Source organism: Mauremys reevesii, linkage group 7, assembly GCF_016161935.1.
Source record: "Mauremys reevesii isolate NIE-2019 linkage group 7, ASM1616193v1, whole genome shotgun sequence".
Taxonomy (NCBI): Eukaryota; Metazoa; Chordata; order Testudines; family Geoemydidae; genus Mauremys; species Mauremys reevesii.
This window is the reverse complement of record NC_052629.1, coordinates 83,596,709-83,622,834: the sequence shown is the minus strand read 5'-3', so window position 1 is coordinate 83,622,834 and position 26,126 is coordinate 83,596,709. Positions and strand designations below refer to the sequence as shown.

Genomic DNA, 26,126 nt, shown 5'->3' with positions numbered 1-26,126 from the left:
TTTGCTGAAGCTATCCGGTCCCTGAAGAGTGAGGCAGAATGGCAGGACATCTTGAGAAAAGTGAAAGAGGAAGAAGAAGGGTCCTCAGTACCCACCGATCTCTTTACGGTAAAATATCCAGTGCACAGAATTTGATCAAGCAAGGCTCCAGATAGTGTAGTGAGAACTGCTGGCTTTCGTCATAGCTGTCAGAATTAATGTAGGAGAGCAAGCCACTGGAGCAAATTGAGTGAAGGCTTGCTACTGCTGACTACAATGATGTGTCATGTCAAGGTCAGGTGTTTATTGAGCAGTGTTGCCATTTGATACAGGTTCTGATGTTCCCCATTCAGGTGGCTGAAAATTAGGGATCAACTACTTTGTCTCGCCTTTTTTAGTGTTGAGGATTAGAAAAATATTTTAACTGACTTGCTTGGCCTGTGGCCACATTCTGCTGCAAGATCAAGCCACAGTTTGCAAAGCTCCTGGGGGAAATCTCTTGGGGCCTGTCATAGGGTTGTCCCACATGGAGCATCTTGCTGTGGCACAAGTGCGCCTGCCTCAGTTTACCCTCTCAGGCAACCCAAGGATTCCACTTCAGTCTCTTTGGCCCCAAGGAAGGTTTTGAAGCAAGTTTATTATCAAACTATAGTGCATATCAGTCCATTTAAAAAAAGTCCCTACATAGGCCCCTTTAGCACACTGGTCTATAGAGTCCTTAAAATCCCATGACAACACACCACATACCATATGCCAGCATCTTCCACCACCCCAAGGCTCCTCGTCAGTCTTCTTATGCCTCTCTGATGAGACAGCCACGCCAGCCCTTCCAACTAAAGTGCAACCCTGATCTTCCCAGCAGAAATTCCCTCACAGTCGCTATGCTGGGAGATCATCTTCACCAGGAAAGCATCCCTCATTCCCCCTGGTCCTCACACTTTCCCTTACTTCTTGCTTTCTAGCCTTGGAGATAGCAGCAGGTTAAGTTCCTCTGCTGCTCTCCTGTCCAGCTAAAGAGTCAGCACACAACTCCCTCTACTGCTCCTCTCGCCTTCATCCCTCTCCAGCCCCCATTTCCCCAGAAGTCTGGCTTGGAGATACCAGCCTTCTTCTTCGAGTGATTGCTCCTGTATATTCCACAGTAGGTGTGCATGCTCGCCATGTGCACCGGCGCCGGAAGTTTTTCCCTTAGCAGTACCTGTACTGGGGGAGCACCGCGGCAACCCCTGGAGTGGCGCCTGTATATCACGCTACAAGGGGAGCCACGGGCTCCCCCCACCCTCAGTTCCTTCTTGCCGCCAGTGAAGGTAGTCTGAACTTGTTGCTCCAGTTCTGCTGCGCCCCTTCTTCTCGACCTTAGTGGTACCATTGATAGATCGTCCTTCAGTTGTTAGTGGGCTCAGGGCATGCCCCGTGCCCCAGGCTTCAAGTCGTGCAACTCCTGTCGCCATTCCATGCCCAGGAGCGACCTTCACACTGAGTGTCTTCGCTGCCTGGGTGAGACTCACATTAGCAACCATTGCAAGATCTGTAGGTTATTCAAGCCAAGGACCAAGAAGGAGAGAGACATTAGACTTAGAGCTCTCCTGATGGAGTCGGCACTGACCCCAACGCCGGTACGCAGATTGGACTTGGTGCTGGCTGCCGCATCGTTGGTACGTAGCGAGGCCCTGCGAGGCCCCTTTGACCAGTCGGTGCTGCTCTCCCTCCAAAAAGCAGGGGAAGGGCCTGGCCTCGCAACGATGCCGCGACAAGGATAAGAGGGAGGCTGGTCCCGTGCTGGGCAGCCCTAAATTTCCCCCCCCCCCCCCGCAAGCTCGAAAGCTCCAACTCACATGGAGTGGAGCAGCCCCGGTACTGTTGGCTCAGGCATCCCCACCAGTACAGATGCCGTCGACACCGGAGGCGGTGCAGGCTGCGAAGGACATGTCTTTGCCCATCCTGAGCTCACAAACGGGCACGGGCCCTAGGTCTCTAGGCAAGCCCCTGTTGGGTGCCCACCAGACCTCTCCGAGCAGCCACAGTTTCCACTCCGAGGACCACTCCCCGCACTGCTCGGCGCGCAGCGGCTGCTCTTCTGACTGCTCCCGGCCACCCTCGACGCCAGCCAGACCGTCTGGGCTGCTGTTGGGACAGGAGTCGCAGGGACCCTCTCCGCCGCTTGCCAGCGAGTGTAGGCACCGAGAGAGGTACCGAGAGCGCTCCCCTGCTAAACTTAGATACCAGAGCCGTTCTCGACGGGACAGACATTGGCGTTCCCGTTCCAGCTCCCGCTCATCTGGACGTCACGCCAGAGGCTCCCCTCAGGGTACCTCAGCGTCAGGGCACCGGGCTTCGCGTCACCGTCACATGTACTGAAGCAGCTCGTCGCGTGGGTACCGTTCATTGACGTCAAGATCCCGGTCCCGAGATAGACAACGTCACAGACGCCGCTCCCGCGGCACCGAGCACTCGTCAGTGACCTCAGCCTCGGACCTGTCCACCATCCTCAGCACACTCTGTTCTGCCGGGACACACATTGCCATCATGGGCACAGCCAAACCAATGGCGAGGGACCCCGTGGCAAGGACAGTGGGCACCGTGGCCATCGGTGCCAGCCCCAACGGAGGCCTGCTCGGTTGCCGGAGCGTCCAAGGCTCCATCGGCCTCATCTGGCCGCCCACAGGACAAGTCTGTGGGTCACGAGTCAGCGGACTCGCACCAGGACTCTGACCTCGGTCTCGGCACCGACCGAGGCCCCTGGCTCCGTTACTGGACGACACCGTAGCAGCACCTCTTCCACCAGTCCCACAGGAGGACTTCAAGGCGCACCAGGACCTGCTAAAGTGGGTAGCATCCAACCTCCAGCTGCAGGCCGAGGAGATGGAGGGTCCGTCTGCTACCCTTTTTAATGTCCTATCTCCCTTGGCACCGGGCCGCATGGCCCTGCCTCTGCACCAGGGTATTGCCAATATCTCTACCTCCCTGTGGCGAACTCCCGCCTCTCTGGCCCCAATCTCGAAAAAGGCCAAGAGGAAATACTTTGTGCTGGTGAAAGACCATGAATACCTCTATTCCCACCTGGCGCTCAACTTGCTTGTACTGGAATTAGTAAACCACAGAGAGCGACAGGGCCAGCCCGCGCACACCCCCAAGAACAAAGACACCAGGAGACTGGACTCCTTTGGCAGAAAATTGTATTCGTCAGCCAGCTTCCAGCTTCGGATAGCTAACCACCTTACTGAGCAGGTACGACTTCAACCTGTGGGAGTCCCTGCCTAAATTTGAGCCCCTCTTCCCATACTGGGATAAGAAGGACTTCAAGGCTCTCATGGAAGAGGCGGTGGCTAAAGCAGCCCTGCAAGCGGCGTCCGATGCTGCTGACATGGTGGCCCGCTTGATGGCTTCCGCGATCGCCATGCGCAGGGCGTCATGGCTCTTGTTGTCTGGGCTGCCGACAGAGGCCCAGTCTCTGATGCAGGGCCTCCCGTTCGATGGCAAGGTGCTCTTTGCGGACCAGACAGACGTCAGGCTCCATGGGATGAAAGATTCCCGCACCACCTTGCAGACCTTAGGCCTCTATGTCCCCCTGGCTAAGGACAAGGCCAAATTGCTCCTGGCGGCTCAACCTGTGAGGAGCAGATATGAGCCCCCATACAAAAGACCCAGAGACCTGAAGCGTCGGTCTCAGCAGTAGTCCCACTCTGCCCCGCAGCCTGGACCCTCTAAGGGCAAGAGGCAGGGAAAGAGGCGGTTTTGACTATTTGCAGGGGGGCACCAGGCCTGTTGCCAGGGAGACCCCCTGATTAATAAAGTTTGTGTTCTGCATTCGATTGTCTGCCTTCCTCAGGGCGTGGTCCCGTATAACTTTGGACCAGTGGGTCCTCAGTACCATTTCCAAGGGCTACGTGTTGCAGTTCACCTCACCCCCACCAAATCACCTGCCCTCCAGGATGGTCCCGGGGGACCCGGAACATGTCCCCAGATCGACCTGTTTGCAACCCGTCAGAACCGGCGTTGCCCCCGGTTCTGCTCCAGGGGAGGGGTGGGGGAAGGCGTGATCTCTGACACGTTCCTCCTGAGCTGGTCGGGCCATCTCCTCTATGCCTTTCCCCTGTTCCCCCTCATTGCCAAGATCCTTCAGAAGGTGAAAGCTGACAAGACAGAAGTCATTCTCATAGCCCCAGCGTGGGCCCGCCAACACTGGTACGGGCCCTTCCTACGCCTCTTACCCCCCAGGACGGAGGGCGCCCCTTCATCCCTCTCATCCCACGCTTCCACCTGACAGCCTGATGGAATGAGGAATCTGGAGGAGGAGAGCAGGTGTTCGAGGTCAGGAGCAGGAGAGGAGGAGGCAAGCCCAGCCAGCACACGGCCCTAACGTGGCATGGGTTGGTCCAGGTTCACCAGGGAGTGGAAGTGAGTGGGAGGTCTCTCACCAGGTGGCCAGACAGTCTTGCCTCTATCTCTCTATCCTCTAGGTTATGCTGCCTGCCTCAGGTAGCCTCAGCCCCATATCCCAGCACCTATCACAATTAGTGCACCCCGGCCACTCACTTCACACTCTCCCTCTTGATTGCCTCCCTTGACCGCTTCCTGAAGACCCCTCCGCTAGGATTCCATGCCATGCCGGACCCCTGCCCGGGACCGCTCCCTGGTCTGCATCACCTCCCTCCTGGTCTTGCCTCTCGCCTTCCCCTCCTCCCCTCTCTCTTGTGCGTGGCCTCCCTGTCGTGATCGTGGCCCAACGCCAGCCTCTCAGAAACTCAGGCTCAGAACCTCACGGTTTGAACTGGAACTTCCATCCTGGAACTCCCCATACGGTTTTTCATAGGGCTCCATCCTTCCTCCTCCACATCCGATCTTCCTCCCATTCCCGTCTCCCAGAGCATCTTCCTCCCCATCCCTCCTCCCCACTCACTCCCACTACTGAGAATGAGGGCGCTGGCTTCCACACATGCGAGACTGCTGCTTCTTGGCTTCTCAACTATTCTTTGCCTCATTGAGCGGGCGGAGCGGGATTTGTATTTCTACTCCCGGGGGAGCCTGACAATCACCCTCCACCCAGCGCATGTGCTGACAGGTCCGCTCACACACCCGCACAGTGATCATGGCTGCACACTCCACGATCACCTCAGGCTCACAGCTGCTCACAGGGCCCTCTCCCCTCCCAGTGCCTACGCCAATGGTCCCCATCCAGGCAATTGGTCACACACATTTACTTCACACTTCACGATCTTACTTCACAGGATGATGCCAGGTTCGGCTGGGGATGGATGATGCCCCGGATGATGGTAACCCATCCCCCACCTCCAACCTCTACACTACCCATCACCAGACTTCACTTGGATCACTGATGATACAATCACATAGGAAGGAGCAATCAAGCAAACCTGTTGTTGTTTCTTAGTTCCACGAGATGCTTGTGATGTGTTTTCTCCATTCCATCTCCCTCCGCCTCTCCTGTCCCGCCTCGCAAGAAGGCAAGAAGGAACTATGAGCCGGCCGCCTCCCTTTATAGCAGCATACAGGTGCTACCCAGGCCAGGGTGGGTGTCCCCCAGCACGGGTACTCTGAAAAAAAGGAAAACCGCGGCGCATGACGATGCACCACTACTGCTGTGGAGAATAGACAGGAGGAATAACATCATCTCGAACACCAGTAACAGAAACAGGTAAGGAAACTTTCTCTCTCTGCTCTCCTGCCTGCCTCTCTCCTCCCAGAAAAAACAACTACATCCTTCCAGGGCCTTCCTTGGTTTCCTGGTCTCCTGCAGGTCTCACCTGCCTTTCCTGAATGACTCACAGGGTCTCTCCCCTCTGTTTCTCCTTGATCCTCCATAGCCCCAGTTGCTGCCCCACTCTCTTAATTGGCCAAATGAAAGTACCTGTTCTGGCTCGAGGCACTGGACCTACTTCATTTATAGGGCCTGGCCACCCTGTGACTGGGCCCAACCCTGGTTTCCCTGATATTATGGAAAAACTCACAGCTTCAGGGGAAGGACAGTTGCCAACTTATTTTCATTATACAATTCTTGCTGGTACTCGGTCACCTGTGCCAAACTTTAGAAGATTTAGTAGAACAAGGCAGGATGAGCTAAAAAAAGTCTTAATTAACTTCTACATGCTTCAAGATGAAAACTGTCAGTTCTTTTCCATTACAAAACATGGTTAATCTGTGCTCTAATCTTGTGGTTTTCAGGACAAGCCAGTGATTGGAATGCATTCATTCACTGCGAGCATGAAGTTAGAGGCTGTGGATCCAGTAGCACCTTTTGTCCTCTCTCCTGCTACAGTTGTTAAGGTACCAGGAGTCGTTCTGAATTCTCTGGCTATGGCTGAAGCTCAGTTACTGTTTTTGTTCGGTACTTGCTGATTGAGAATTCTCTGCATGCTTTCTTAAATCTTACATTAGAGTTTAAGCTGAAGACTTTTCATGGATCACGTGTGGGTCAGGTACTGCCAGGTGACTTTATCCCAGGGGTGAACACTTTTTAGTTAAAAATTGGTTCAGTGAGAATCATAGCTTGAAAGAATAAACAGACAAAATGATCAAAGCTGAGTGCCTAAACTTTGACTCCTAAATCCATACTTGGTCATGTGTCACAGAATCACAGGGTCATTGCTGTCTTGGCTCCGTACAGTCCCTGGCAGGAACCCCCTTCTGTGTGACAGCCCTTCTCGGGAGTCCCACTCTCTCAGAGCTCAAGCCCTAGGCTCCACCACCTCGTGGAACCACACCTCTACACCTTCAGCATGCCTGTCTCTATCCGTGAGACACCCTCTCCCCAGAGAGTCCACAAACTATGCATAAAACCAGAAAGGTTTATTGTTTGTCTGGAACACAACACAGAAAGTTCTCAGGGGCCTCAAGCATAGAAAATCTTAGCAAAGTCCATCTGAGACTGTCCAGCATCCAGTTGAGCTAAGGCTGCTCTTCGTAGTCCAGAAGCGACCACTCCTTCCAGCAGCCCACTCTGTATCACCTCCAAGGCCCCTTCCCCATCCTTTGTCATCTTTCCTGGGCAAAAAGATCACCCTGGTGTCCCTCTGTAGCCCTTGGTTCTCCCATTGGTCAAAGCCATCTGGCTTCCAAGATGGGGTAGGCCATCAGTCGCTAAGTTACAAAGTGTCCTGGCTGTCTGGGTCCCAGCTGCTAGGCAGGGTCACACTTGGTTCTCTGCAACAATAAACATCCTTTCCTACCACCTCATTAAACATGTAGCACATAGGGGAAACTGAGGCACAAAGCATTCATATAAAAATTCCCCACTTCATCGCATCCATGCAACTTAGAATGGCCTGATTTTCACACAATGCTGAATTCTTATAGCTGCTATTAACTTTAGTGGAATTTGGCATCTTTTGAAAATCATAAGTGTGCACAAGTATGGATTTGAGAGCCCTGCTTTAGACTCCCAAGTTTGACAGCTTTTACCAACATCTTTGTTTTAGTAAACACCTAATAGGTTCCAGAAGAGACTGCACATCCACACACTATGCAGGTTCCAAAGAGATTGTACGCCACAGATTATACAACGTATTTAGTCTTCCTTTATGTATTTTCAAACAAAAGTTGTGCTCCCTTTGCTTTTTACTATAGAATTGCTGTTCTTTGAATCTTTGCTCCTACATCGTGTCTTACATTACAGACATTTTATTTCTCTCTCCTGTGAACGCTAACTTATCAGTCTCTTTAAATATGCAATACTAATGTAATACTCTGAGGTACCGCCAGTTCTGAATGGAGTAGAATCATTATGGCGCTTGTTGATTTTATTTTATTTTTTTTATCTGACATTCTAAGTAAAAACACCCAGTATGGCCCGTGTGTGTGTGTGTGTGTGTGTGTGTGTGTGTGGCAGCACTGCATAGCTGATCCATCCTGTTTAGCATTTTCTGTGGCTCAGGTTCCTAACCATAGTCCTCATTCTTTATTTATGTATTTTGTTTACTCCTTACAAGATGTCATACCTTTGTGTCTGATTTTAAATAATTCTTGGACTTTTCAGTTCTTAAATTTGTATTGTAGTCTCATAATCCTGTCTTCCAAAAACATATTGGACACATCTCTCCAAGCTGTGGATCACACATAAATTTAATCTTCTCTCGCGCTCTCTTTCGTCGTCAGTCACTATTGAAAATAGTGAATTTATGAAATAACTAGCCTCTCTAGGATCCCACTCAACATTGTCACACATTAAATAATTCATTATTGTGATATTTAAAACAAAAAACAACCAACGTGAGTGCATGTGGGTTTTTTTTTTTTTTTTAATAATAATCCATATATCTTGTGTGTAGTGTGAGGAACATGAAGCCAGGATATAGTATGTCCACTCTATTTCCTTTTTTCTACTAAGCTTGTTATCTCATCAAAGAGAAACAAATTAAGTTACCTTGGTAGGGATTGTTTTGATGAGCCCATTTTTATTTACTTGGAGTCATATAGCTCTCTAGGCAATTACTTATTGCTAGCTATTTATCACCTCATTTGTCTTTTAAGTGCCTATAAATTGACTGCTTTATTAATTGTTCTATTACATTTGCAGATATTATCATGCAGTCTGCTGGTCTGTGATTCTGTAAATCATCCTGTCTCTCTCCTCCCCACCACCCCAAAATCCCTCTAATATTTGCAGATGTGGGATTTGGAAAATACTTGACAATAGATTAGCCTTCCAAAATTAAAATAGTATATCTGCTACCCTAAAGGCCATCTGTGTCTCTCTTTTTTGATAACTTTGCAGGTGTTCAATGAAAAATATTTCTTGGTACAAATTGATGACTTACGACCAGAATGCACAACCAGCCGGTCATACATTTGTCATGTCAACAGTGCTGGTATCTTTCCTGTGCAGTGGAGTCTGAAAAATGGTTTGCATCTCAGCCCTCCACCAGGTACATGTCTGCACTTTTGTCTCACTCATTGCAGTAGGCCTCTTTGAAAGGAAGAGATTATTAGCCCCCAGTGCACTGTGTTAAAAATCTACAAGCTGGGACAGCATTTTTGCAGAAGAGATGTGTGCTACCAGCAAGAGAAAGGGGAAAGATCCAAATTCAAGAAAGCAGCAGCATTAAGCTGGTGGAGTCTGGGCTTCTCATGGAGATGTACTTGGGTTTGAGGTCTGTGGGCACCCCATGCTGGGCTTGGACTGAAAGCATCTGGTTATCCTTGGAGGGAGCATGCATTCCAGGGTGCAGGGAGTTAGTGAGCTATAGCCTCGCTTCCTGTGATCTCAGAATGCTGTAGCCAGTACAGTGGCTGTGGAATTTTCTTCTTCTTCATCCTGTCTGTTCAGCTTTATTTTTTTACTCCCCAAGTGCTCAATGATGGAAATGTGTAGAGCAGAGGGCAAAGATCTTAGGGTTTTATACTGCCACCCATCAGCATAGAGTCTGAGCTTCATTTTAGCTTTTCACTGGTTAATAGGAGCAGAAAGTGTAATGAGTTTGCCTCTTCCCATTCCTTGAACTAGGTGTACCGAGGTACTATGGCCAAAGCAGCACTGCTGTTCCAGCTGTCTAGCTCCCCAGGCCTGCATTCAGAGCCCATTAAAAGGTTTCAGGCTTCTCTTCTAAGCAGCACGCACAGAAATGGTTTCTTCTCTAAAGGAAGTGTGGTGCCTTTGAGATTCCTACTGGACATAGCTTTGGCTGACATAATATAAAAAACATAAATAGCCCCTGTTTTGGTTAATCCCAGGAGAGGTTAGATGAAATTACTGCAATTTAACCTGAAATAGTATCACAGATGCTGTTTCATGTGTAGCTTTTTATCTTTTATAAATTCCTAAACCTGAGTCATGGTAGTACTCTGTAGAGAATACCTTAGCTATCCACTTTGAAGAAGTATTACGGCAGTGCTGTAGTTATTCTGTTGCTGAAACCCTGCTGTTTTCAATCACATGCAGTATCCTATGCTGGCAGAATAGTACAACAGTTCAGTTTCTTGGTCCCTGCTTCCCTTCCTTTATGTTCGTCTTGTTTAGACAGAGTACAGGAGAAGGGAATATCTGCTCCAAAAAGAAACTCTTTTGCCTGGGTACTGGAGATTTTGGACTTGGAGCTCCCTACAGCTCTGCATTAAGATTCCCATATCCCAAATTAATATAGATTTATTAAAATAATAATTATGGAATAACAAAGTAGATTAACGACCATGCTTAATGGTTACATAGTGGATTTGCATAGTGATTCATCCTCGTTACACTAGTTGTCATTTATTTAATAAATAGTACATCAGTGCCTAGCAAATTTAAGGCACTATGTAAATAATGACTTCTATTAAATCTAAGCCTTTTGGGATTATAACACTTCATTTAAAAGTGAGAGACACTTCAGTTGTGCAGTCTGATCTTGTGGGACACCTTTCAAGGAGTCCTTCTGCATTCTCTAGAATGTGGTCAACCTACAGTAACATGTTCTGGTTAATGCCCTCTCATGCCTAACATGTCCGAACTACCTCAAGCAGACAGTCTCTAAAGAGAAACTAAGACCCATATTTTTAAAGGTATTTAGGTGTTTTTGCACTCAGTGTTGCAACACCAAACTGATATAGAAGCCTGCATCTCATTTTCAAAAGGGATCTAGGCAAGCTTCTAAGATGAGGTTGAACATATCACAATACAGCTTCAGTTGTACTAACAGAGAAGCTAATGCAAGGACATTTTAAGGTTTGTCTTCACTGCAGTGTTATCTCAAGTTACCTCCTATGGACTTAGTGGCAAATAACACTTGAACAGCATAGAGTGTTTCCATTAGCAGCATAGAGTAACTGAGTTCTCACTGCATTACTAGCTCCTGGTGTTAGCAGCACTCAAACTTCAAACCACACCTCCTGACAAGCCAGCTAGTTCGAGTTTAAAGCACCACTTAATTTGGCTAGAGACTTTTGTGTGAGAACGGGAGTCTGGTTAGGGGCAGCACTCGAGTTATACCTTGAGCTAATGCTGCAGTGAAGACAAACTCTCAAGCAGTAGGGCATAACTTAAAACATGCAAAACCACACAGGGCCTGATCTTGTGTTGCTTACTTGGCAAAGCTATGGATTTCCTTATACCGCATCTGTGGGAGTGGTGCTGGATTAGGCCTGTCATTGAACACTGCAATCCACAGGCCCCAGTTGGGAATTAAATCATCCATATCTTGCATAATGCAAGCATTTGGTTGACTGGAGTCATCTGTTTGGTGTAATGCAATTAAGCAACCACTTTGCTTGCTCTTTGCTCAGGTTATCCCGGGCAGGACTTTGATTGGGCGGACTACCTCAAACAGTGCGGTGCTGAGGCTGCTCCCCAGAGCTGCTTTCCTTTGGTGAGCTTTTGCAGAATAATGCTTTTTCCTGTACTGGTGGCTACTCCACATGATGTCCACTTACATAAACAACACCCTTACTTCCTGTGATTGTTACAGTGGACACTTAATGCTTTTGACCCTGTGACCTAAACAGAGCTCATAGTTGTTCATGGAACAGAAGTGTCTAGAGAATGTAATAAAGGTGAACTGAAGTGCTTGTACAAAAAAATTGAGTTCCCAGATTACAGACCAGATGCTGCTGTCAGTGGCAGTGTGAATCTAGAGTAAAAGGCCATTTCACATGAGCTGTAACTGTTCATGGAATCACTGCCACTGCACTGGTCCTTCATGTGTGCATCTGTGTTAAAATGGTACCCTTCCTCTGCTCAGCCCTTGCCACCTATCTAGAGTGTTTTTTCCCCACTCTTCTTCCTTAATTGTAATTAAGGTTTGACTTGAAAATTCAATATAAATTTTTTTCCAATGAAACATTTTGATCTTATTTTAAAAGTAAACTGCTAGGACTTGAGTTGGGGTTTGTCATTCTGTGCCACAGTGGTGGTATTACTAGCTGAACACTTTGTGAAAGCATCACCAGAGGGCTGTTTTCTTAGCCTTGCCAACCGTCTCTCTGGAAAGTACTGAGGCAGATGTAGTCATCAGGGAAACACTCAAACTTCCTGGTTTAGAAAAGGGGGATGCTGGCAAAGCTTTTTTTTGCAGCTTATCCTCCTCTTGCCCTCTCTTCTCAGTGTCTGAAAATACAGACTCTGGGCTTTTCTGAGAGGAGTGGGTAGAGAGGTGGGTTGCCTTGTGCCTGTCAATCTGATTATTTCAGTTTGCTAGCTATTGGTGTGTCACTTGTAGGTAAATAACTCGGCAAAGTTTCTTGATTCTAGTTTTGGTTAAATCCTGTCAGTGAGTCTCTCAGCTGAATTTTTCTCATGCTCCAGTGCAAATGCAACCCTATGTGAGTGTGTCATCACGTACTATTCTGCCTTGCTTATCTGAAATTCCCTTTAACCTGAAATATGGTTACATATTCCGACAATTGTTAATTACACTGAAAATTCTTTCTGAATCCTTGATTACCCACACGTGTTCGAAGTCCCCCATCACGGATGTGTAATCAAGTTTGTATGTTTTAGTTCTCCACATGGCTGTTTACATCTGATAGGCCTGTAAATTCACATATTGTCTCCAAACATCCCTTGTTCTGTCATCTTTTTATTAGCTAACTTCCAACCATGGATTTAAAGAGAACATGAAGCTTGAGGCTGTGAACCCTGTTGATCCAGGGGAAATTTGCATTGCCACAGTTACCAAAGTGAAAGAGTCCTACCTTTGGCTTCAGTTGGAGGGTAAGTGCCCCGTAAGAGAACAGGAGACTTTCACCAGTCTGACCTTGCCACGAGTCATGTTAGTACACCAATCTCACCTGGAGATTGTCATAAATCAGCTGCAGACACTTTCTGCTAAAAATGGCCAACAAATCCTTGTCTTCTGTAATTGAAAGACAATACTGTTAGCCCTGTCTCTTGCTCTTCTCCTAGTTAAGATTTAAAATGGCAATACTCACTTATCTTGGGGTTAAAATCACCCTATGCGGAGAGTTGGCACAAATCACCATGTAAATCTTTTTTCAGCATTATTCTGGAAAAAAAAAATCTGGGACTTAAGTAAAGCATGGGCCTTGTACTATATCTCTGCACGGGGTGACTTTCACTTAAGTGAAGGTTTTACCCAAGCTGAGCAGCGTGGCACCTGTAGAAGATAATTTGCAACAGAAAATCTAACAAGATAGAGCTGGCCTTTGCATGCTTCTTTATATTCCTTTTATTTTTCAGTAGAACCTCAAAGATATGAACACCAGAGTTACGGACTTACCGGTCAACCAGACACCCTATGGAACTGGAAGTCCTCAATCAGGCAGCAAGCACAGACCAAAAAAAAAACCCCAACCAATACTGTACTGCCTTGGGGCTTTAGCCACGGAGGGTTGAGGCTGCAGCCATAGTGGGAGGGGTGGGGCGGTCAGGGCTCCGGGCTGGGTGAGGAGTCTCAGGGCTTCTGACTCTCAGCAGCACCGAGGCTCAGGGCTTTAGATGGGGTGGGGGGGAGCACTGGCCCCGCAGCTCTGCTCCTGGTTTCAGTCTTGTGGGGGTGCTGGAGCTCAGGGTTTCAGCCCTGCGGCTCTGTTCCTGGTTTCAGCCCTGTAAGGGGTGCTGGGGCTTTAGCTATCAGGGGAGCACCAGTTTCAGCCCTGGGTACTGACTGGGAGCATGACGTGAACACTGATCCATGCCGCCTTTGAATTTATTTAAAGAACATCAAGGTGTATTTACTATGCCTTGTGCTACTCTGCTGAATGAAAGATGACAAACGCCTTCTTTTCCAGCTTTTAGAAGTGAAGAAATGAAATCAGGAAATAGTTGCTGATAAATGAAGGAAGGGGAAAATACTAAACCAGTGGCACTATTTTGCAGTCATGTTGACATACAGATAGCAGGTCCCAATACAGAATTTTGAAAACTGCTGTTTCAGTTACATTTTGCTTCTTTTCACTGAACAGGCTCCAAAAAGCCGGTTCCTGAATGCATAGTGAGTGTGGAATCGATGAATATATTTCCAGTGGGTTGGTGTGAGACCAATGGATACCAGCTGAGACCTCCTCGCAGAGCTATAGGTACCAGTTCTGTTCTCTTTGTAATTACTAGCAGTCAAGGTGGGGATGGAAGGTCTTTGAAATTTTAACAAGTGCATCTACTGCAGAATTATCCCCATCCTACTTCATGAAGCTACAAATGAAAGTGTCATCTCATTTTTTAAAATTTATGCAATTACTAGTGTCTACATAAAATATAAACATGAAATATTTTTAGGAATCTTTCACTTGTAGGGGGTGAGGTGATAAGTGAGACACAGTACAAACTTGTACATTCATATAGTTCATATGTACTATGCAATGCAAAATGGCTAGGGATACAGTAATAAAGACAACGTACAACCCTTCTGGTCAGTTCAGAATGAGATTTAAAGTAATATAAGGGACATATCAGAAGGGTGACCCCCAGCAACAGTACTCTTGGTTGCAACACAGTTTGTGTATAGAATACATAGCAATCTCAAACATGATCTATCAGTCAGTCCATGTAGCTTTAAATTCATCACTCTGTTGAACAGTTCTTCTAGGTGCCTGGCTCCTCCAAGCACAAGCAAATCAACATGTCTGTCTTTCTGTTATAGCAAAATTGTTTTCACTATAACAAATGCCTGGATTGTAACCTGTATTCGTAGTTGAACACTGCACTTAACATGTAGCTATTTTTATATAACTTCACAGCATTATCTTGGTAACATCTTCTTGTCTAGAACTTCTTGGTGACATTAGATTGCCCAGTTAGACCTGTAAAATATTCAAATATCACAGTATTGATGGGTGTGAGAGAAGGCAGTCATGCAGATTTATTTCTTTTTAGCTGTTGTTATAAATACTTTGATGACTGGCCTGAAACGTACAAGTTTGTGAAGAAGATAATTCTGTGCACAAAAGCTGAGATTTTCACAGCTGGCTAGAGGATCTGATGCCCAACTTCCATTAATTTCAATGAAAATTGGGCATGCAAATCCCCTAAACATTTTTGGATAATCTCAGCCCAGATGACTGGTATAAACCTCGTATCAAAGGGGTAGCTGTGTTAGTCTGTATCCACAAAAACAACGAGGAGTCAACCAGACTCCTCGTTTTGGTATAAACCTTGTGTCAGCTGTTAAATGACTGCAGCAATTTTTTCATGTAGATACCTTTGGCTTAAAACCTAGAGGAAGTGCTGCCATAAAAAATATTTTGTAATGGAAGTTTAACTTGCTTGGCTTTTTTTTTTAAATCCTTTCTCTTCTCCTTTCTCCCCACCCTAATCCGGATTTACAGTGAACAAACAGAGGAAAATTGCTGTGGTTCAACCAGAGAAACAGTAAGTAACAAGTTTATTATTATTATTATTATTATTATAATCAGTGTGGATGGTGATTTGTCTTTGCAGCTTTGGTTTAATAGAAAAGGGACAGTGAAGTTTGTTGGGCCTGAGTTTATACCTATACTTAATTCCCACTGATACTGAAAAACATTCTCTGCCCTTCTGAAATGAGAGCTACAGCACTGTTCAGGGACACTCTTTGAGTGGGAAGCTGTGGTTTTAACAGTTTAGTGTATATAGGCTGCACTGATGGTTAATAGATCATTTAACTCTGGGATTTTAGTTGTTGCCTCATCCCTTGTTTTAAGAAGCTGAGTGATCTTCCAATATTGGAGGACACTAAAGGTTTTTTGCTGTCTAAAATATTTGTCAGCATTGTCGTCATGTGGATTTCATTATGGAAGCTTTGAACTATTGTAGTGGTTATCCTGAGTTGGGATGATTGCTTCAACTCTTTTCAGTTCATTTTCAGATTCATTCTCCCTTCAGAGCATACAGCCACCTTCGTTAGTGTTAATGTGAGTGCAGTGTACATTTGCTCTAAGAAACAATCTGACTTCCTTAGTGTTCTGTTGTGCAATTGAGATTTCCACATTATTTGATGGGAACGTTCAGTGGTACCATGTAAGAGCTCTCATTCAAATAGTGTGCAGCTAGGGTGTTCCTCCAGAGTGGGAGTTGTATTACATGAGATGCTTACCAGATTGAAAAAGGAGAGGAAAATGGGAGAAAAAATAGTTCAAATAGAGACCATCCTTGTTTTCTCATCTTCAAAGGTTTTGTGAAACTATGTAGCATGAGCTTGTTCAAGTGACACTCACAATGGTACAGTTACTTTTGCTGACCTTGATATCATTGTAGGTATCAGATTTTACATGGTTGGACATCCCAATACTTGGTCCATTGTTTTCAGTAAAATAGACTCTCCTAACATGTCAAGCCACCTGTTTTTTTAAAAGGGGCCATTAGAAGTGTTTTTTAGTTTTTGTTTGAATCCACATATTTTCAAACATGTGAAATGTAAAAACTGTGATGTTGTCTCCAAATGGAGTGGGCTGTGTTACCATGCACCTTTGACACACCTGGCTTTTTCAAACAAGGGAAGAACACTACTGGCATAGAGCTGAGCTAGATCAACACAACTGGCTCTTCCTGCAGCCTGAGTAAAGTCGTTAAATACTACAAAGATAATTGAAACCATAGGCTTGACACACTAAGTTGGGAGTGAGAAAGGACCTCACCTTTTTGCAATCTGGATGTTGATGTATCAACCTTGGTCTCTTCCCAACGTCCTCTCTCCATTTCAGAATTTTGTCTTCAAGGGCTGTCCATGAGAGGCTGAAGAACCAGGAACTGAATTCCACTGACTCAAGTAAGCGTCTTGTTTGTTGGGTTAAGAAGGTAGGAGAGTTCTGTATCTCTATGGCATAATTGTCTAGCTACTCAATAACTTCCGCTGTCCTGAATTAGTACAATAGGGTAAAAACTGTTCTGAGGGATAATCTTTCAAACAGCAAGGAAGATTTAACTTGGTAACAGCATACAATTACTGCTGCACATGGTGCAATGAGAACATGTCTTGATGCTGGAAGTTGGATTATTGTAGCACCTAATCTTTTCTCCCACCAATGGATGTGTTAGGAGCACCTGGAGCCGAAATATTTAGTCTTAATAACCCAGTTGTTTACAAAACACTTTCCTCTAAGCTATATAAATGGTCTACATACCAGTAAATCTCATATGCTGTGTGTGAGAAGGAAATTCTTGTCAAATTAATGTGTAAGCATCCCCCAGCAAAAATGCATTAAAATAATATTGAGAGAGATACATAAAACTCTGGCGCTTGGGTTGGGCTGTTATAATAAACACTTCATATTCCACACTGAACTGTTAGAATACTATATTGATGTGCAGGTTTGTTTGTCTTTGTGATAACTTGATCATCACTATAAAGCAAGACTTTTCAAAGTGTAAAAAACCTCATGTGCCAAATGGTGAAATCTACTCATTTTCTGAAGTCTTGAAAGAATGTATATAAGTACATCTGCTGATGACAGAACACGGAGTAATGGTCTCAAGTTGCAGTGGGGGAGGTTTAGGTTGGATATTAGGAAAAACTTTTTCATTCAGAGAGTGGTGAAGCACTGGAATGGGTTACCTAGGGAGGTAGTGGAATCTCCTTCCTTAGAAGTTTTTAAGGTCAGGCTTGACAAAGCCCTGGCTGGGATGATTTAGTTGGGAATTGGTCCTGCTTTGAGCAGGGGGTTGGACTAGATGACCTCCTGAGGTCCCTTCCAACCCTGATATTCTATGATTCTATGAAACAGCTATACAATTCTAGCTGCATAGTATCTAACCCTAAATTGCTCTATTTCCCACACAGTAAAATGCATGTCTAAGGTTGTAACACTTTGCATATTAATGAGTCTTAAAATGGAGATATAATGTCAATATGTCAGTTTATAAACCACTGGAATTAGGGCCTTTTAGATTAAAGTGCTTTTCAATCAAAATTATAGGACTACTAGAGTAAAATTACTTTATTTTTGTATTTGTACATCCATAAATATATTGATATAGCAGCTTAAATTCTGAATGATGCCGAGGCGTTTTACAGACTTCAACTGACATGCAAACTGAAAACAAGGATTAACAAGTATCAGAGGGATAGCCATGTTAGTCTGGATCTGTAAAAGCAGCAAAGAATCCTGTGGCACCTTATAGACTAACAGACGTTTTGGAGCATGAGCTTTCGTGGGTGAATACCCACTTCGTCGGATGCAAGTAGTGGTAATTTCCAGGGGCAGGCATATATATATATATGCAAGCAAGAAGCAAGCTAGAGATAATGAGGTTAGTTCAATCAGGGAGGATGAGGCCCTGTTCTAGCAGTTGAGGTGTGAAAACCAAGGGAGGAGAAACTGGTTCTGTAGTTGGCAAGCCATTCATGCTGCAAAATGTCTGTTAGTCTATAAGGTGCCACAGGATTCTTTGCTGCTTTTAAGGATTAACAATTTAACAATGCAAAGCAATATTATACAACAGTTTAGGTTAGGAAGTAGCAAATAGCTTCACTGCTTGAAGCTGCAAGGCGAATTTAGGGAGCAGTAATTACTGGACTTGAAATTTGTCAAGAACTCTGGTGCTTGAATTACTAATCTTCTCCAATTATATCATGTGGCTAGGACCTTTGTTTTATTTCCCCCCCCCCAGCTGCATAGTTTCCCTTAGCATCAGGCTTACTTAGAAGAAAGAATATCTCCTGTTAAATCACCAGCACCATTTCCTTCAGTACGGTGGAGTTTCTTTGTGGTCTGACACAGTCTGACCCTGCCTTGCTTCTTCTGACACCTTCCCAAAAGAAGATAGCATGGGTGCAGGTCATAGACTTGCATGAGATGTAAGATATAATCTCATACCATAAATTACAGAGCCACTCTCTGGTGTAGGTTTGTCATACTTCTGTGCCCATTTCACCTATATAATGCCCTCCAATCCACCTCCACTGGGACTTCCAATGGTTCAAACATATGAAGAACTTTAAACAGCCAGTTTTTGATTTATGTTTTTGTAATAAATTTGCCACAGAAATGTTTCCTGACTGTCCCTTTTATCCCCTTTCAACTCCTCCCTCTTCCACTTTCCCCACATTGAACAATATTAAATTTTCCCAAAATGACAATGGCCATAGGTCTCTGACACCAAGTGATCAGGACCAATGACTAGCAGTAAGCTCCAGTATTTTCCATCAGGACTAGAAATGTGTGCTTTCTACCTTTTCGAAAGGGAAACAGCCTGCTTTTAATATGGTTGTATCATATACATCTAGCCCTTTTCAAGAACCCTTTTAAACTATATTGGTGGTAACTTGCATATCTGTCTGCTTCTAAAGTCAAGTACCTTATTTTACTCTGTCTAGTGTAAGGCGTTTGAAAGGGTATGCACTCTGGAACCTTTTAAAAATTACCTAAAATAGCAAATTCTTGTGTCTGCTTTCTCCAAAAATTCTATGGCTCAAAAAAGTGCTGTGTATTCCAGTGGAAAGTTGGTAATATCCTATTTTTAATGGCATGAAACTCCCATCTCTAGCCTGGATAAGTATACATGTGACCCTAAGGCTGTAACTGGTCAGGGAATGAATATTCCCTGTTATGGGCCTCAGAATACTGACTCTTCGTAGGAAAAGGAGGCAACCTTTCTCGTGCTGATTTTTTTTTCCAAGTGTTTTTTGCTGCTTAGAATGTTAGAAGTAGTTGCAGGGAATGGATCATTGGGAGAGCACAGATGAGGTGGGCAGTCAAAGGCTCATGATAAATTGCAGCGCTGTGTGACTAGATCTGTTTTTGGGCTCACTTTGTTATATGGATTTTGCCAATACATAAACAGGGTGTGAGTATGCATGTAAAATATAAGTACATCTCAGAAGCATCAATTACAATCAACGCTATTGTTGCAAATGTGACACTTTAACTCCCAAAATGTATGTGGCTTAAACTTTTTTTACAAAATATTAAACTTTTCAAGAAGCCAGTCTTGCATCGCATGATCTAAATCTTTGCTGCTGATTTTCATTTCTCAGTTGTAATTAATGGAAAGTACTGCTGTCCAAAGATCTACTTCAACCACCGGTGCTTCTCAGGACCTTACCTTAACAAAGGGAGAATTGCAGAGCTGCCTCAGTCTGTGGGACCTGGGAACTGCGTTCTTGTCCTTAAAGAGGTGAGAGGGTTATGAGTGTGTGGCTGTGTCTACAGTACTACATATTAAACTCCAGAGTGACTCTCAATTAGAGATCGGTAATGGACTAATCGATATAAGGCAAGAGTTCTCATACTGGGGGTCAGGACCCCTCAGGGGGTAGTGAGGTTATTACATGGGGGGGTTGCGAGCTGTCAGCCTCAACCCCAAACCCCTCTTTGCCTCCAGCATTTATAATGGTGTTAAATATATAAAAATGTATTTTTAATTTATAAGGGGAGGTCGCACTCAGAGTCATGCTATGTGAAAGGAGTCACCAGTACAAAAGTTTAAGAACCACTGAATAATAGAATGATTATTGTTGATGAGTGTTCTGTTTCTTGTCTAAAATTAAGCATAAGGTATTGAGTGGTTAGAGATGTGGTAAAATACCTCTGATCCACCAGAGATGTAATCATTTCATTATTATTGCATTTCTTATTTTTATGTCAAGTAAACCCTAATTAACATTACTGAAAACTACCAGCTGATGTTAGAATAGTTCAGCCCTATTAAAATCCCTATAACATCCAATTACTTTATAGTATTTTAGCACTTTTTTCTTTTTGCACACACACAAAAAAAGGCATTTCAAGCAGCCCAAAAAGCTTCTATTGTGTTGTGTTGGAATATATGAAATATGGTTTCTGTCCTATGAAAAACAGTAGTGGTGCAAAATATTCCCAACTGAATGGGAAACCTCTCTTTTTAAATAGTTTTTTGTATTTTGTTGCAGGTACTTAATTGGGCCTATGTCTGTGCAAATCTGACAGATTCATGACTTTTTCACTCACACGGAGCATTGTGAGTGAAAATGGAGACATTTTCCAATTGAAAACTGCCTCGTTTCAAGAAAATATTACACAGCAAATCACGTGAAAATGTCCCTTGTGACAATAGTCATTTTGCTGAATTTTCCACAACAATATGTCTGGGGTGCAATATCTCCTGAAATGAAATGGTGAATGTTTTCTTGGGAAGTTCCTCTAGAATATTTTCCCCACTTCAGTACAACTCTCCCAAAATGAATAGAATGTGGGTTAAGTGTGGAGTTAACTCTGAGTCCTCTGCTTTATTGCATCAAACAAAAATCAGGAAGCAAAGATCATAGGGAAGACTTTCTGGCAACCAAGCCACTTGTGACAGTAAACTTCTGAGTTTGATTTTATGGAAAATTCAAACCATGCCATGTATAAAAATCAAAGTAGTCTTGCATCCGCTAAGAAAATCTGTAAGCATTTTCCTGTCCTTTGGTGACAGACAACATGGTGATCAAAAAACCTGAACCCCATCTACAACTTCTACTATAGTTAGCATCTGTAGAGCTGCACCACTGCAGAAATGTACGTTTTTCTGATGGAGCGTGTGTGTGTGTGTGTGTGTGTGTGTGTGTGTGTGTGTGTGTGTGTGTGTAAAAAAACACTTTGCATGAACTGGAGGGGAAAAAAAGAGTAAGCCACAGGTGAATACTGTAGCTGAGTTATCAGAGTTTGATAAATTAATACTCTCAATAAATTTGCAGCTAAGCAGGTTAAAGATAACACTGGTCTACAATTTTTGAGAAGTCGTCTGCTTCAGAGATAAAATGTGCTATTTATTATGTATTTTGATGTGCTGAATTCAAATATGACAATTAAAACAACTGATTGGCTACTGTTTCTAAGATATTTAAGTTTTTACATTTTATGTCTATGTATATTGTGTAGATAGTAGAGTTTTAATTATAAATTGTAAACCTGGGTCTTTTCATGTGTTTATGGTTGCTTTACATGATAACATTTCACCTGTCCTGTTTATGTAACACTTTAAAAATCAGCAAAAGGGTTATATAACTAAAATTTATTATGAAACAAAAGGCAAAAAACTATTATGTACATAGTTTAGTCCTATTCAGTGTCTACTCGGCACTTCTTGGCTTGTCTCTTGTATTCATTAAATGGAGCATCTCTTGTCACTGTCCAGCAATAGTCTGCAAGCATTGATGGGCTCCATTTGCCCTGATAGCGTTTCTCCATTGCAATGTCCTGGTGAAATCGCTCGCCGTGCTTGTCGCTCACTGCTCCACAGTTTGGTGGAAAAAAATCTAGATGAGAGTGCAAAAAATGTAACTTTAGTGACATGTTGCAACCAAGGCTTTTGTATGCCTTGAGGAGGTTTTCCACCAACAGCCTGTAGTTGTCTGCCTTGTTGTTTCCGAGAAAATTTATTGTCACTAACTGGAAGGCTTTCCATGCCGTCTTTTCCTTGCCACGCAGTGCATGGTCAAATGCATCATCTCGAAGAAGTTCACGAATCTGAGGACCAACAAAGACACCTTCCTTTATTTTAGCTTCACTTAACCTTGGAAATTTTCCACGGAGGTACTTGAAAGCTGCTTGTGTTTTGTCAATGGCCTTGACAAAGTTCTTCATCAGACCCAGCTTGATGTGTAAGGGCGGTAACAAAATCTTCCTTGATTCAACAAGTGGTGGATGCTGGACACTTTTTCTCCCAGGCTCCAATGACTGTCGGAGTGGCCAATCTTTCTTGATGTAGTGGGAATCTCTTGCACGACTATCCCATTCACAGAGAAAACAGCAGTACTTTGTGTATCCAGTCTGCAGACCAAGCAAGAGAGCAACAACCTTCAAATCGCCACAAAGCTGCCACTGATGTTGGTCATAGTTTATGCACCTGTAGCAGGGTGGAACCCTGCTCCTTCCCTGAAGGGGTTAAAAACAGCCCTGGGAAGGGGCAGTAGCAGGAGAAAACAGCCTTTAGGCTGGGCTGATTGGGGAAGTGGCTGCCGCTGGGCCACACCCCAATCAGGCCACAGCTGGCCCTATAAAAGGCCAGGGAAGCGAGAAGCAGGCCAGAAGGGCCTAGATGCAGGGAGCTTGAGACTGGATACCTGAGTGAAGCAGGGCTGGGGAAAGGCTGAGGAGCTGGGGAGCTCCAGCCTGGAAAGCCCCAGGCTGCAGCCTAGCATTGGGCTAACAGGTACTGGGGGTTGCAGAGGGCAGCCCAGGGGTAGGCCAAAGCAGCAGGTCCAAACCCTCCTTGCCAGTGATGAGTTGGCTGATACTGCAGTCTGCCCCAGGGCGTGGGGATAGACAATGACTGGCAGTGGCCATACACTGAGGCAAGGTAGGGATAGAGGGTGGGGGTTCCCTCAGGAGGGGAAACCTCTGAGAGAAAGGGGTTACTGCCAGGGGGCAGCACCCCATGTAAAAGGGCACCGGGTCCAGGGAGGGACACGGGGGCCAGAGGACAGGCGGATCACTGGCCTGCAGAGGGTGCTCCAGCGCTGGAACGAGCTAATTCCCGGAGTCACCAGCAGGAGGCACCGCAGGGGCGAGTCAGCCATTCTACACACCTCAAAAGTTGTTTCATGTTGTCATAGGTTTCCTTCATATGGACTGCATGACCAACTGGAATTGATGGCAAAACATTGCCATTATGCAGTAAAACAGCTTTAAGACTTGTCTTCGATGAATCAATGAACAGTCTCCACTCATCTGGATCGTGAACGATGTTGAGGGCTGCCATCACACCATTGATGTTGTTGCAGGCTACAAGATCACCTTCCATGAAGAAGAATGGGACAAGATCCTTTTGATGGTCACGGAACATGGAAACCCTAACATCACCTGCCAGGAGATTCCACGGCTGTAGTCTGGAGCCCAACAGCTCTGCCTTACTCTTGGGTAGTTCCAAATCCCTGACAAGGTCATTCAGTTCACCTTGTGTTATGAGGTGTGGTTCAGAGGAGGAGGATGGGAGAAAATGTGGGTCCTGTGACATTGATGGTTCAGGACCAGAAGTTTCATCCTCTTCCTCTTCCTCGTCTGACTCAAGTGAGAATGATTCTGGTGCATCAGGAACCAGCAGTCCTTCTCCATGGGGTACTGGGCGTACAGCTGATGGAATGTTTGGATAATGCACAGTCCACTTTTTCTTCTTTTGACACACCTTTCCCAACTGGAGGCACCATGCAGAAGTAACAATTGCTGGTATGATCTGTTGGCTCTCTCCAAATCATTGGCACTGCAAAAGGCATAGATTTCCTTTTCCTGTTCAACCACTGGCGAAGATCTGTTGCACAAGTGTTGCAGCATATGTGTGGGGCCCACCTCTTGTCCTGATCTCCTTTGAGAGCCAAAAGAAAGGTGATAGGCTTTCTTAACCATAGTGGTTATACTGCGCTTTTGTGATGCAAAAGTCACTTCACCACAAACATAGCAGAAGTTATCTGCACTGTTCACACAAGTACGAGGCATCTCTGCTCACTTTGGCTAAACAGAAATGTGTCCCTTTGCAAAATCAAACACTGACAAATAAGAGAGCACGACACTGTATGATTTCTAGAGCTGATATAGGGCAATTTGTTCAGCAGAGTGGTGTAAGCTTCATTATGATTGCATCATTCATGACTTCTAGGAATAACATGATGCAATTCATATAATGTATGACACAATACCGGCTTCAGATTGCATCATTCATTGTTTTGCCTAAAAAGCAAGTACTGTCCAAACCCAGTCATAGATTTATTCATAGATCCAGTCAAAGATGTATTTTAGTCATTTCTGGTTTAAATTGAGATCCCTTCCCTTTATAACTCATTTATCCTCCGCTGTTCCCAAGTCAAGGGTCGTATATACTGACCCAATAGCATAACTTGAAAACTAGAGCCAATCAACAATTTTTAAGCATAATTTTCGTTCTCAGTGACCCAGAATTAGTAAAGTTTGACTACATTTATTTCAGAAGCATTTTGGCTGTAGAGCAGTGAATCAGATTGTATGCTTTGGGTGTAACGTGACTGCCATGAGGCTTGGGAAATAGTTCATTGTAACTTATGTTGTACAGTTGGCCAGGCAGCATTATAGGGGCAAAGGAGTTGCCTTCCTCTGAAGCATATGGTATCAGCAACTGCCCAAGGCAGGATGCTGGCTTTGATGAACCATTGGTTTTATCTGTCATGACAAATCTGTATTCCTGTAAGAAAGAACCAGATTATAGAAGCTGCCTCTGGGAAGGACCTTTGTTGCATGTTAAATGTCTTTTTTTTTTAAAGTAGTAGATTTTGTGCTCCATTGACTAGAGAAATGATGTTCTCTCATGGACAGAATATGGTACAACTGCACAAGATCCTTTGTGGAGGTGCTTTTGCAACCTTTCTAGGAACAATGACCCTTGTTTTGTCTCTTTGCTTGTTAAACTGCAAATGGTGCTAGCTCTTCCCACATCAGATTCTATGTTATGTTGATACAGATGTTTCATTTCATAGAGGGTGAATTGAATAGTTTAATTTGCTTCACTGTGGACTTCTACAGGCCTTTCGAGCAAGGCTCAGGGTACTTCACAGCAAGCTGAGCCTATCTATATAGCAAGGCTTCTGGATTCTGCAGTACTCCCAGTGTGGCAGACTGGAAATTCTGTGGCAGCTTTGTTTAAATTAAAAAAGGCCTGACTTTCAGAAGTGCTGATGAATACCCACAAATCCTACCAAAGTCTGTAGCAGCTACAGGAGTTTGAAAATCCATCCAGGAATTTAATTACGAAAATGAATACTACAATCAATATAGTAGCCCTTGTGTTTATATTGATATGCTCAATATATTTTATGCTGCCCCTCCTTTTTGGTTTTTGGTGTATCTGAGTTTTGAGCTGATACATATAATCGCCTTGTGGAAACTGATGGGGTGAAGCTGAAGATTTCGCAAATTGAGGCCTTTGACACCTGGAAATGTATTTGGAGGTGGTTTTGGACTGTAGAAATAAGCATCCTATCTAGATCTTTCTGCTAAAAAGATTAGTGTGAAAATAGTTAACTCTGAAACCTAAGGATGGGTTGAATGTCAAGGTGATTAACACCCGACTGACATATGAGGTTGCTAGCACTTTTCAGAGCTCTTTATTCAGGTTGTCTGCAGAATCAGGAAGGTAACACTGCACTGATAAAATTGCAAATGTGAGCAGATGATCACTGCAACAAAGGCTAGAAACTTTTTTTTTCTTTTTCTTTTTTTTTTTTTAAATGAAACCTTAGATTCTGGTGCCCCGTTCTGTAGCACATGACTGATTTCACAGCCAAGAAGTCATGGATTACACAGGACCATACCTTTGGATGATACCCAGAATTATACCCTTTTTCCCACCCAGTGTCTGTCTTATC

General features: G+C 44.6%; 1 protein-coding gene across 3 annotated transcripts in view; it reads left to right on the top strand.

The window, feature by feature from the left end:
- Nucleotides 1-26,126, top strand: part of SFMBT1 (Scm like with four mbt domains 1) — a 285,061-nt gene that overhangs the window by 245,494 nt on the left and 13,441 nt on the right. For all 3 annotated transcript variants that reach the window (XM_039482044.1, XM_039482043.1, XM_039482045.1), the window contains 9 exons: nucleotides 11-108; nucleotides 6,160-6,261; nucleotides 8,708-8,858; nucleotides 11,191-11,273; nucleotides 12,490-12,616; nucleotides 13,828-13,941; nucleotides 15,187-15,229; nucleotides 16,540-16,604; nucleotides 19,812-19,951. In XM_039482044.1, the coding sequence (XP_039337978.1) occupies nucleotides 11-108; nucleotides 6,160-6,261; nucleotides 8,708-8,858; nucleotides 11,191-11,273; nucleotides 12,490-12,616; nucleotides 13,828-13,941; nucleotides 15,187-15,229; nucleotides 16,540-16,604; nucleotides 19,812-19,951 (923 nt within the window). The remainder of the gene's footprint in view (nucleotides 1-10; nucleotides 109-6,159; nucleotides 6,262-8,707; nucleotides 8,859-11,190; nucleotides 11,274-12,489; nucleotides 12,617-13,827; nucleotides 13,942-15,186; nucleotides 15,230-16,539; nucleotides 16,605-19,811; nucleotides 19,952-26,126) is intronic.